A 13,266-nucleotide genomic window follows, 5' to 3' on the forward strand; every position below is an offset into this window, starting at 1 on the left:
AGGTGCCTAAATATGGCTTTAGATGCCTAACTTCAGGCAAACAAGTTTGATGTTTTGGTCATCATGTTTAAAAATTACTATTATAGATAAATTACAGAATAAATATAATTCATTTTTTAAAACCTAACTACAGATTCATGTCTTGCGCGTGAAGCAGTTGATTACCATAAATATTTTCAGGAGGATTTTGTAGCCTCTGCAAAGATAGCTACACAATCTATAATCCTTTACTTTCCCCCTACCTGCTAAACTATTCTTCTGCATTACAGCTGTTTTCACATGTCTTTAAACAACCTAGATTACGCAAAGCAGATGTCAGTAATTTGCAGGGATATACTACGACTGCCAGCTAAAATTTATTCTAATAATAAAAAAATAATAACAGAGGGCCAGTGTGACGTTATCTGACTAAAATATAACCATGCAAATCATTAGTGCTACCACTGTTATATAATTGCAACAAATCTTATACAAAGTGTGACATGTGGCCAGAAAGGTTAAGCATCTTGCAGGCCAATTGACCCAGAGTCAACCTGTAGAGACATGTTAGAAATGGTAACTAGGGCCATTCCATGCTAGATAGGCTAGAATTTTGAAGCGCAAACCTGTATTGTTAGAGAATTAGAGGTGATACTAATTGTGTGTGTTTACTTATATCTTAAATGCTAGCCATGTAAACAGACAGTTCCTGTCTGTCATCATAGCTAATGATTCAGAGATCAAAAGGGAATATTAACATTTAGATGAATCTTGGGTGAAATAATGTCATTGTCTATATGTCTCTTTAAAGTCTGTGATAGACTGCTTAATGGTTGAATTATCTTATGTTAATCCATGTAGTTAATTATCGGTGAGGTTTAGGAAACAGAAGGTTACATCAAAAGCCTATTGTTCACCCAGGACTGTATGGTCAACTGGCTGCTAGAAAACTGCTCGGGTCCTGATCCTGTCTTCTCAGACCTGCTTGATGCTTCATGCAGGGGAAGCTTAAGGCTGAGATCCCAGTCCTAAGCTGGAACACACTGAATATGAACATTGGTCTATTACCCATGGACTAATTATGAAAGAACTCTTTGCAACTACAAAGCTCATAATCTCTGCTATGAATCTGAATCTCAAGGATTATACTCATATCTGTATGTGTATTGATCTTATAACCAATACTCTCTCTTTTCTTTTTTAATAAATTTTAGTTTAGTTAATAAGAATTGGCTGTAAGTGTGTATTTGGGTAAGATCTGGAATATTCATTAACCTGGGAGGTAATGTGTCCGATCCTTTGGGATTGGTAGAACTTTTATATGATGAATAAGATTTTCAGTAATCCTCATCATATTTGGCTTGGGTGTCTGGTTGGAGGCCTAAGCCTGGGTTACTTCAAGGGAATTGTGTTGTTGGCTTCTGGATAATTACAGAAGCTATTTTGTGCTGGCTTGGTAAATCTAAGTATTGGAATATCCATCAGCTTTGGGGATTGCCTGCCCCATTCCTTGCAGTTCACCCTAATTGAGTGACCTCAGTTGGCTCCCCTGGGACTCTGGTAACAGTCAGTAATTTGCAGGGATATATTATGACAGCCAACTAAAATGTATTCTAATAATAAAATAATAATAACACAGGGCCAGATTCAAATTTCAGTCACAACCGTGGAAATAAAGGGGAGTACCATTCTTCGCAATGGAATTGCCTTGGAATTACATCTGAGTAAATGAGATTAAAAATTGGCTCAGAGTTTTGCTTGTTTTTATATATACACGCTGTCAATAAAACTTATTTTGAGTAGATGTTAGATCAACATGCAGTTACCATGCATTTAAATTACAGGACATATTTATACTATGTAAAGGAAAACACACACACACACACACACATTGTAAAACCAGACATATAAGTAACAAAAGACAAGTTCTCTCACCTTAAGGTGATATCACTACGTCAAATGAAAGAAGCAAGGAATAAAGCAAAAAACACAGAACTATTATATTTTGTTAGAAACGCTGTACAGAAAAAATCAGGCTCTGGTACATATTAAGAAATCACTTCAAAACATAGTATTTTAAATTTGCTGTCTTTAAATCAGTTGAAAAGATGCCCAATTTTAAATTAGTCATCTTAACTGATGGAGATCAGTGTTTAATAACAGGGTTGTCTCACTTGAAAGACACTGTAAATATCCAAAGCTGTAAATAGGAAAATGAATCCTCAGAGCTATTATTGGAATGAGCTCTGAAGTTATGTCAAAGTTTCAATATTCTTGTAGAGAATTTTGTTAGCATTGTAAAAGGCTTTATACTCAAGAGAGGGATTTAGTATAAAAGATAAGAACAACTAGTAGCCAATGGGAATTCAAATTTCAGCATTCTATCATTTCACTTCAGGTTTTTACACTCTAAATAATTTACCAAATCCCCAAACACCATGATTTATTACACCTTTTTTTTAAAAAAAGTAATTACTTCCACATAAGGTTTTAAAATGTCATAAATCTGTCAAATACATTATGCTTGTATGCTTTTAAATTGCAATGGCCAAATTATGACCTACATATCATACCATGTTTACGACTACTAACCTTACGTTAAAGGGAGAAGTGTGGCTCACACAGACTATAAATCCCACTCTAATTCAAACTGAGGCCTTTGCACATCACGTGTTGGCTCTCTAGCCTTGTATCAAATCATACCTCTCTATATTAAACCTGCGAGGAGCTGCAATCTTCTTATTTTAGTGCACACTAAGGTTAGACTCCTAGCAAACTGACAACATACTCTCAGCTCAGCTATTTTTGGTACCTCAAAGTTTTAAGTGATTTCTTCAATGTCCAGTGTCAAGAGTCCAAATGCAAATCATTAATACGCATCTTCTTTATCACAAGAGTAAATGCAGATTATAAACACTTTATGGTATACAAGATCTTCTTGGTCTTTTTTATTCTTAAAATGATATAATGAATATTAACAACTCTATCCTCCCACTGATTGCAGGGAAGCTTTACATGGAGAACACCACTAATGGTCATTACATTTGTGTATTTTGGGTATATTCTTTCCCTCAATTCCCCTCTGTATCAGTAGGCGAACTGACAACTATAAAGCGCATTGACCCCCTGCATTTCTGGTCAGTTTGGAAACAGCGTAAGTTGATAAAAACAGAAATGGACTTTCAACCATAAAATATTGTCTCAAGCAACAAAAGGGAAATAACTGTTGTTTACCAAAACAGAGGCTTTCTAGGAATCTTTTCCCTTAGTTCATTATTTGCACTTATATTTTAACCTGTATAACTCATCTGTGTAACAGCTTTTTTAGAGTATTATTTTAAGTGAATTCAGCACTTAAGAAGGGTGCCAGATTGACAGCACTTGTGACTAAAGTATTTTCTTTGGCCACAGGATACTGCACACCAAATTCTGCTCTCGGTCCATCAATGTAAACAGTGAGGAACTCCACTGAAGTCAATGAAGTTACACCGGGGTGGATCCAGAGTAAATGAGAGCCAAATACGACCCAATAAATACATGGAGCAGCCCCAGATTTCATATAATTCCACTCTAACTTTGTAAATCTAGAGAACCTTGTACTGAATATGTCTGTGATTATTATTCAAGCTAAACAGAGCACTAGATAGACTATACTTCACAAGTAGGGGTGGACAGCAACTTTTTGAGTAAACTTTGAGTTGGCAAATGCCAACTTGTCAAAACCAAAACTTTTCACAGATACAGTTTTGAACCTAGATCACACATATCCAAAGAGAGTTCCCTAACCACCAAGCTATAAAATCAGCCTCTCTTGTGCTGGTCACATGAATATTTAATTTATACAAAATGGAACAGTTCAAACAGAAGAAATTGAAAAAGGCTGAGTCTATAACCTAGTGGCTAGGACACTGGGCTGTGGGACACACTGATTCAAGGTCCTGTTCCAAATCAGGTACAGCAGGACTTACACCAGGTCTCCTACTTTGCAGGTAAGTGTGTAACCAATGGACTATTGGCTATCATTTGCCAAGAGGGGAAAGAGTCCCTGTTTCTCTCTCTCATTTTTTCATGGACAATTTTGACAGGTTGCATTTTTGTTCTGATGTGGAATAAAAATAATTTTCAAAACTTCAAACATTTTCACTAATGGAATACTTGTTTTCTGGCCAGCCTTATTAACAGGTGCTCTCAGTTGTTAAGGCTATTTAAGATCAAAAAAGTATGTGAGTATCATATTTTTCAGAAAGAAACAGAGGAATGATTTGGACCATTTTTCTAAAGAAGGAACAACCTTGACTACCAAAACAAGTTGCAAAGATCAACATTAGATTCAGCAACAGAAAAAAAAAAAAAACGTTGAAAATTTAAAGATCCCATTGAAGGGTATTTTGTTTTGTTTTTTTCTTCAGGGTTGCCTTCTCTTATCCTTTCTTTCCTTCCCACCCAACCATGGCATTACATCATTTTACACAAGAGTCTGATTTAAAGTCCATTAGTGAATGGAAATCTTTCCATTAACTTCAGCAGTCTCTGGATCAGGCCCTTAGTCAGCAAAGATGGATGTGGTTCCCTTCCCTCCTTGTGTTAGGCAGAGGGAGTCTTTGGAGATTGATGTAAGATGTTCCATTTCATGCCAGGGACTAAGTGTGCTGCCTCTGTAGTAGTTCGTATCCACAGCTAGTCTAGAGAACCAAGTTTAAGGCTTCAGCTCAGAAAATGTGCGTGGCTAATCCTCGTACATTGTTTTCATATCAACTGCTATGGCAGCTACTAAAACAAACCACTGTTTTTGATTTAATAGCTCAAAATTTCTGCTCATTATCATTTCTGAGTATTAGACTGACAATTAATATATAGGCAGCAGAAGCCATGTAGAAGTGGAACTCCACCATATCGTAATTGTTTCTGCAGAAACAGGCTTGTAGAGAGCTTCTGAAAAGGGTATTACTAGAAGCATGCTCATTATTTGACTAAAAAAAAAAAGAAAAGAAACAATTACAGAACATTTCTTTCATGAACTTTGTCAAACATCACATTCTATTTAGAAACTTGTGAACTATAATACTATCACGGGGGCAGGCAATTCTCTACACTAGAGCACTTATTCTAGAGCACCTGTGTTTTAATTAATACAGTTTTGGCAGAAATGTACATCAGATGATTGCAGAATAGCATAGCTACTCTTTTTGCCATCGCTTACTACAGTAAATTAGACTTTTGTTGATTTATTTCAGGGAAGTGAAAATGTAGAAAACTGATCAAATGTGTTAACTTTTGAAAACATCATTTGTAGGAAATGTTGACTGTGGTTATTAATATATGGATGTCATCATGTAAAATACTAATGCAAATGCCAAACAATGTTCTTACTGGATTTATCAATGTGATTATGTTTTTGTTTATACAATCTCCTTCCAGTTGGCATTCAATGATTTCTTTCTTTTCCACCTCTTTCTCCCAAGCCCCATCTATAAAACAGTTATCACGTTTCTCAAGCTCCCTGCTAAACAAATTCCAAAATATACCAAGAAGGCCATTATGGAAATAGCATGTAAAAAGGGACAGGTGAACACCTGTAATATTTTTGTATGCCAAAATATTCCTTAAGGGATATTTTGTTTCATACAAAAACAAAGTCCTCCCAAGAGACTACTGATGATGCTGTCGCTGCATATATTTCTCTGCTAATATTCCCAAAGTTGGTTCCTATCAAGAAACTGCATTAAGTTATTTTAATTGTTTGTCCTCTGATGACTAAGTGGTATGCTGTAATCTCTTCTCAATGATAGGGAAATAGGCAGATAAAGCCCTGTGTAACAAGATGAGAACAAACTCTATTTCCACTAGGTCCTCATTGCAGTATTTATTTTGTACAGTGAGTGTCGTCTGTTGGTTCCCAAACTTTTATTACCAGGTTTATTATCCACAAAGGAAGAAATGTAAAATTGTCAGATATTTCTAGCTGGGGAAAAAAAGTGTTTCCTCTCTCAAGATCAGACAGTTCCAAAATATTACAATAGCTGAATAATTTAAAAGGACTAATTCTGTCCTTAGTTACATAGGTAGAGCTTCCATTGATTTCAGTGGTCAAATGGATGTAATTGAGGGCCAGCTTTGGCCCAGTGTGTATGCTCCTCTCTCAATATAAATGTCCGATGGGCCAGATTCTGCCTTCAAATTACTCTCATGCAACCTAGTTGAAGTCAAAGGAAATGTGTGTAAGTGAATGCAGAACTCACCCCAAGTGGCTTACGTGTGCCTAGGAGAAAAAGACAATATTCCAGAGTCTGTACACTGTAATTCTGTGTGTGAATAAGCACATCATGCTTTACTACCTACACTGAGGAAGACAGATGATCAAGTATACAAGAGAACACAAAACAAAAGACTGGAATTGCTGTGTAAGACAAATTTACTTGGATCCCATGTGGCACGGAAATAAAACAGGCTTGCCAATTTTCTAGCTAACATGCCCACTTTAATTTAGCTTAGTTTGAAATTTTTGTGCATGTACAAATATTTTTCTTTCAGACTGAAGCTCTTTATATCTGCTGCTTGACAGCCAATAGCAGAGAATGGCCACTACCTTTCCCCTGTTTGCCACTTCCTATCCTTCCCTTGCTGCCAACTCACAACAGATTATTTTCCTTCCTCAAAACCACCACTAATGCAGCTTTTAAAAACCCTATAGTAGGTGGCGCAGCTGCACTCTCCCAGCATAGCTCAATCATTTTAGCTCTGCAAGGAACCTGATCTGTAATCACCACTCTGGAGGCTGAATCCGAAACATACTTCTGAACCTGGCTATTTCACAAGGCAGCATACACTTTCTGTTTCGCTTCCTGCTGCATTATCTGTTACAAGGTCTTTTAAATTCGTAAGTCCAGGGATGTCTGACCCACTCACCTCCCCTTAGGGCTGCCCTAAAAACTGCTTCGCTTTATTGCTTTTCAGTGCAATAATGCATGTGCTAGTGGGATACAATGATTTTTCCAATCCTTCTTTGGCATCAGGAGCTTAGGTAGACTAGATTCTTTCCTAAACTGCTAAGTGATTAAAAAATCATTCCTGTCCGCTATTTTACCATGAAAGAATAACAACAAATGCCACATGGGGGGTAGGGGTGTGGGGGAGGGCTGGGCACAAGGGAGAAGAATTCTTTTCAGAAAGCTTTTTGTTAATTTTAGAATAGGAATATGGATTCATTTGCATGTAATAACCAGTGGATATATTGCCATGGTGCTATATTTTTCCTCTCTTGATAGTCAAGCAAAATAACTTATCTAAAAAAAGAAATAAAATCCCCATTAAGTTTCAACAGAGATAAGGCAAGCAAACAGTTCATTTGTTACAAGTTTCCAGGTTTGTTTTCTTAAGCGTGCACTACTATACTTTTATTATTATTCTTTTTATTTGACATTGCTTTATGCCTTTGTACATGAATTTCAATCATGATGTTGCACAGAGTTAGGCTGTGTATACTGATATAAAACTCAAAATGGCAGTGAAACCATACATTATACGCTCAACATCACTAACATTTCAGAGAGCTTGCAAAACTAAAAATCTATTTTATATTAAAATGATCATGTGTGTTTATGTCACTGGAAACCATTAAATGAATGTACCAGTTGACAGGCTGAAAGATTTTTGCATTGAGGAAGACAAAGGAATCTTCCCTGAAGATTTTCCACCAAAGGGAGAGTCCCCTTGAAATTTTTATGACCTCCAGGATACTTTTTCTGACATTTTTCTTATCCACTATCAGCTGCCTTCTGCGTCTCCTTCTGTGTTATCTATTAGCCATTCCCACAGTTAACCCTCCAATCCTTTATTTTTAATCACACTTCAAAAGCAGAGGGCAAGGCAGGGCTGACAGTGGAAATTTGCCAACTGGCCAGTCTGAAATAGAGCAGAAAAAAAGAAATGACAGTTTCATTCCCCATTTGAAATTGCTGCACTCTTTGGATATCCCAGTCATTGCAGTTCATGTGCTTTCAAGTTCCTACAGTCCTACTTCATTTTGTTGAAATATAAAAGTTGAGAGCACTTCAGTGCCAGTTACTTACTCAATTGTGTTCCTGTCCACTTTTCCTGTCATATTAATGCCATAGAACTGCTGCATGGCAGCTATAGCTGATTGCATGGTCTCTGCAGAGCGCAACACCGACATGCTGGGGTCAGTTGGTGGAAGGTAGCCATACTTTTGTAACCATACCTGCAATGACAAGTACAGTTCCTATTACATAGAAATTACAGTTAAGTAAAATATTACCTAGTAGTTAGTCTCCATGTCATATCTGATGAAGCTTTTAATTCACCAAACATAAATCATGTTAGTTAGTTTGTAAAGAAGAAATTCTTTGGGGCTCTTATTTCACCAACTTTGCTAAGGATTCTGCTGTTTTAAGACCAAGAGCAGTTTATATCCTTGAGCCAGTTCTCATTATTATCTGCAAGTGCCAGCTTCAATTATTTACAGTATTTATTTATTTCAAGTAACAATTTAAGCACTTATCCCTGGCTCTAGGCACTTCCACCAATTTTTAAAGCAGACAAACTATAAACTCCACCACACATATGTCAAATAAAATTGACTACCCACATGGTTCATAATAATATTTGCCCACTGTAACAATAAATCCACAATAGCTCTTACACACAATGACAATGTTCTTATTTCCTCCTCAAACAGCCATGAAGAAGATGGGTTTGAAACATGCAAAGAAGGTTAACAAGTCCTTACTCTCATAGGCAAAAGGGTGGGGAGAAGGGGCAGGAGGAAGTACCAGAGCCAACGCTCACTCCTGGTGAAAACCTGCCAACAGCCTCCTCATAGACTCATAGACTCATAGACTTTAAGGTCAGAAGGGACCATTATGATCATCTAGTCTGACCTCCCGCATGACGCAGGCCACAAAAGCTGACTCACCCACTCCTGGAATAATTCTCTCCCTTGACTCAGCTGTTGAAGTCCCCAAATCATGATTTAAAGACTTCAAGTCGCAGAGAATCCTCCAGCAAGCGACCCCTGCCCCATGCTGCGGAGGAAGGCGAAAAACCTCCAGGGCCTCTGCCAATCTACCCTGGAGGAAAATTCCTTCCCGACCCCAAATATGGCGATCAGCTGAACCCCGAGCATGCGGGCAAGATTCTGCAGCCAGACCCTCCGGAAAATGTTCTCTGTAGTAACTTTTAATATCCCATCATTGACCATTGTTACTAATTACCAGCGATGGCACGTTATTGACCTATTGACTAAAATCACGTTATCCCATCAAACCATCCCCTCCATAAATTTATCAAGCTTAATCTTAAAGCCAGAGAGGTCTTTCGCCCCCACTGTTTCCCTCGGAAGGCTGTTCCAGAACTTCACCCCTCTGATGGTTAGAAACCTTCGTCTAATTTCAAGCCTAAACTTCCCGACGGCCAGTTTATATCCATTTGCCTATGAGGGAAGATTGATTGGGGTTGTTTAGTCTGGAGAAGAGAAGACTGAGACATGATAACAGTTTTCAAATACATAAAAGGTTGTTACAAGGAGGAGGGAGAAAAATTGTTCTTCTTAACCTCTGAGGATAGGACAAGAAGTAATGGGCTTAAATTGTAGCAAGGGCGGTTTAGGTTGGACATTAGGAAAAACGTCCTAACTGTCAAATGAATCAGATGAAAAATGTAGAGCCACACCTCCTCAGTCCTACTTAGCCTCATGTTAGACCATATGCCTGGCCGGATAAAAATGCACCAACTGAGGTCCCCCTGTGTCATTCATCCAAGTCTTGGTTATACATGCAAAGTTGAAAGCCTTATTGTTGATCAAATCATTGATGGTGATAACTTTATTAACCACCAACCATCCATGAAAGATGAAGACATGGGTCATTGCCAATGCAGGAACAAGACTGTTATATATGACTGAAATGAAATCCTTATGTTTATCAGCAGCTCAGAAGTCTTAACTCAAGTAGTCTTAAACTGTACCTGCCTACCATATCCATAGTTTGTATTCAGTCAGAAGGATGATGCTGTGCTCATCTGGCTCTACAAAAAGGGAAGGTGTCCTACCAGGTCAGTATTAGCATATGCCCTGCCCACTGCTGCCTCAACATACCATCTCCAAGTACAAATGCTGCTCAGCCCAATAGCAATGTTCTATGCAATGGACAAGATTATACTGTCAGGTCCCATTTGACTGCAGCTTCCACATTTGGGGCCAAAGTTCATTTACTTCATACATTTCTGCTCTCTGTGAACCTTCTGGCTGATCAGGTCTCTGAATTTCAAGACTTCCCTGTAGTGTTGTCAAATAATAAAAATCCTACCTGTTGCAGTGCCCTCTACAGGAGATCCACATCTGTTTTCATTCTTGAATTCTCACTCCCTAGGCTGGGGCCGCAGGGAGTGAAATGTGAGATAGAGAAACGGGGAACATAGTCTCCAGCAAATTAAAGACACAGTGGATGGACTTTAAAGGGAATAGGTACAGCTCCCCTAAGCAGAAAGTTGATGGTGACACTATGGAGACCCAAGAATGAAGTTATTTTCTGGGCTCACTTATCACCTCAGAACAGAGCAGGTGAGGGGAAGCAAAGACTTGCAGAGAGTGAGAACTATGCAGGAAATTAAAACAAACCAATTAAGGAAAGTGCGAAAGAAAAGTCGTTCTTGACAACACTTTGCTGTTGCCTGAGACAGTACCAGCTTCTTCCTCTGGTATTCCAAATATGGATTTGTACCCTGTGGAGCAGAGACTGAGATGTGCTTTCCATGCAGATGCTCATCCCAGATGGCAGGAGCACATTATTTTTGACTGCAGTGCAGGCTTCCGAGGCAGTCTATCCCTGATCCCCTACTAGGGCTGCCCCACTTCCAATTCTGACTCTGCTTCACAGCATAGCACAGGCAGCATTGCAAGCTGGGAGGGAGGGATATAAAAGGAGTTACCAGTGTCTGACTTCACCAGAAGCTGATGCTCCACTCCCCTCCATTAGGGAAGTGGTAAAGAGCAAGAGTGCAAAGGGGAGAAAGCAGGGCAGGTTGATAAGCCCCATGACAGGGTGGGAGAAAACTGGGTAGGGTGGTGGTAGAGGAAGCACCACAGTGGGTACAAGAGAAAGAGAGAAGGATAGAATACCCCTCAAAGATCAAGAAGAGCCCAGTGTGTGAGTAGAAGGCTACCATAATCCTCTCTCAGTCTTCAGAACAATAACAAGTAGGGGAAACCACTGGCAGTGTATGGGAAGGTCACATGAATCTCCTCTGGAGAGGTTTCTCTGCAGATTCAGCTAAGCCTTGAGGATATGTCTCTAAACTGATCCAACTGCTGAATCTTTGGGATTGCTCCACTGCTGTCATACATATCAGTTTACATCGTTGTGCCCTTTCAATGAAGCATCATGCAGCAACACAAGGGAATAAATAGAGGGCTGCAAATATAGGAAGTGATGGCTCCCATTTCACTTCTATAGTTCCCCCCCACCCCCCGGTAGGAGAGGACATTTTTAATAACTCATTCAAAATCTTTTAGGTTCTGAGTTCCCAATAATTAAGATATACACAAAACACCTCATTTAAAATTCAGCAAAAGGGACACACATCCCTCCAGTAGGGAGGCTCCTAAACCTTGTCTTTTTCAGAGAACATCCTCTGGGAAAAAGTTTCAAATGCTGGCAACTATAGAGGAGACATTGGAATTTTGAGTGAAATCACAAACAGAGGAAAGCAAGAAAATGAGGTAGCTGGAATAGGAGGTAAAGAAAAGCAATTCTGGTCCATCTTTGCAGAAATTGTCCTTCCTCAGAACTAAAATTAGATGTATCCTATGTTCTAATCCAATGCAGGAGTGATAATGCAGTGTTGTCAGGGAAGTATATTTTCAGAACCCGTCTTATACTCTAGGGAGCTCATCTATCATGAAACAAGAAAATAGTGAAGTACACTCCTCATACATGTAATGACTGGGGTTGCAATGAAGACTGCACCAACTCTGTTACCTAGTTAACAGTGATGAAGTTTGTAATAGATTTCACTCATTTATGAGATTAATATAAAAAGATGCATGTTATCTCAAGTACAGAACTTTCGCGTCATGCAATAATCTGTATGTAACCAAAAAGGATTCTATCGAAGTAGTTTTCATATATATGTTTTTTACTCACTGTTCACAATAACGTCTTGGAAACCTGAAGTGTTTCGTAACCAGTTTTTTCCCCCTCCACTGCATATGCATACTGGTTTCTTACTAGGTTACCAATAAGCATCAGGCTGTAACAAAATGATTTTGGGAGTATTTTAAGAAGAAATAAAGCATTGGGACTGAAGCATTTGACATGAAAAAATAGAATCCCACAAATTTTAAACGAAGTATATGAAGTGCCTAAGTGACACAGGAAACAATGCGTATTTAAAGCAAGGGGGAGGGAGAAACAGGATTTCAATAGGAGGAGCTTTCTCAGGTATTTAGGTACCTGAGACTCATTGAAAGATAATGGGATTTAGGCACCTACATGCCTATGTCACTTTTGAAAATGGGACACAGGCTCCTAAGTCACGGAGGCACTTTTGTAAGTGTTACCATATGTCTATGTGAAAATGTACACCAATGGAGTTTCTTGAGTTACACTACAGTCCTTCAACCATTATACGGCCTTCTTAGGGCTGCCCCAATAGTGCATGTTGTAAGCTGATAATGGTGTATTCTAATTACAGGCCTACCTGCTCTAACAAACACTGACTTTTCAGTGACAAGCTGATGAGGCAGACCAGAAACTATTATTTACAGAGAACACTATAGGGTAATTTCTGCTCTGCTTCCCCCACCTCCTCGCCCCTATATTTCTGATTTCACCAGTCCTGTACTGAAGGGCTCTTTATCTTTTTAATGCCCCGAGAAACAGCAGTGGCCCTTCAAAGAGCACAGAAATTTGGGGTGCTTTCTGCAGCATATCTATTCAGTATGAAGCTTCCTCGGATGACAGGATAACACATATTTTGGATGGGGGGAAGTAGTAGATATCATCCTATCTCAACTTCAGTAAGGCTTTTGACACTGTCTCTCATGACCTTCTCATAAACAAAGTAACAAAACATAGCCTAGATGAACCTACCATAAAATGGGTGCACTACTGGCTGGAAAACTGTTCTCAGACAGTAGTTATCAATGGTTCACAATTGAGCTGGAAGGGTATGTTGAGTGGGGTCCCACTGGTTCTGTTCAATATCTTCATAAATGATTTGGCATAGAGAGTACACTTATAAAGGTTGCGGACGATACCAAGCTGGGAGGGG

At 38.9% G+C, this 13,266-nt stretch overlaps 1 protein-coding gene across 1 annotated transcript in view; it reads right to left on the reverse strand.

Moving 5' to 3' along the window:
- The window catches only part of MMP16 (matrix metallopeptidase 16), a 240,854-nt gene that overhangs the window by 116,511 nt on the left and 111,077 nt on the right, over positions 1-13,266 (reverse strand). Inside the window, exon 2 of the mRNA XM_024206072.3 lies at positions 8,049-8,197. Coding sequence (XP_024061840.1) covers positions 8,049-8,197 — 149 coding nt within the window. The remainder of the gene's footprint in view (positions 1-8,048; positions 8,198-13,266) is intronic.

Source organism: Terrapene carolina, unplaced genomic scaffold (assembly GCF_002925995.2).
Source record: "Terrapene carolina triunguis isolate 2854851 unplaced genomic scaffold, T_m_triunguis-2.0 Scaffold58, whole genome shotgun sequence".
Taxonomy (NCBI): Eukaryota; Metazoa; Chordata; order Testudines; family Emydidae; genus Terrapene; species Terrapene triunguis.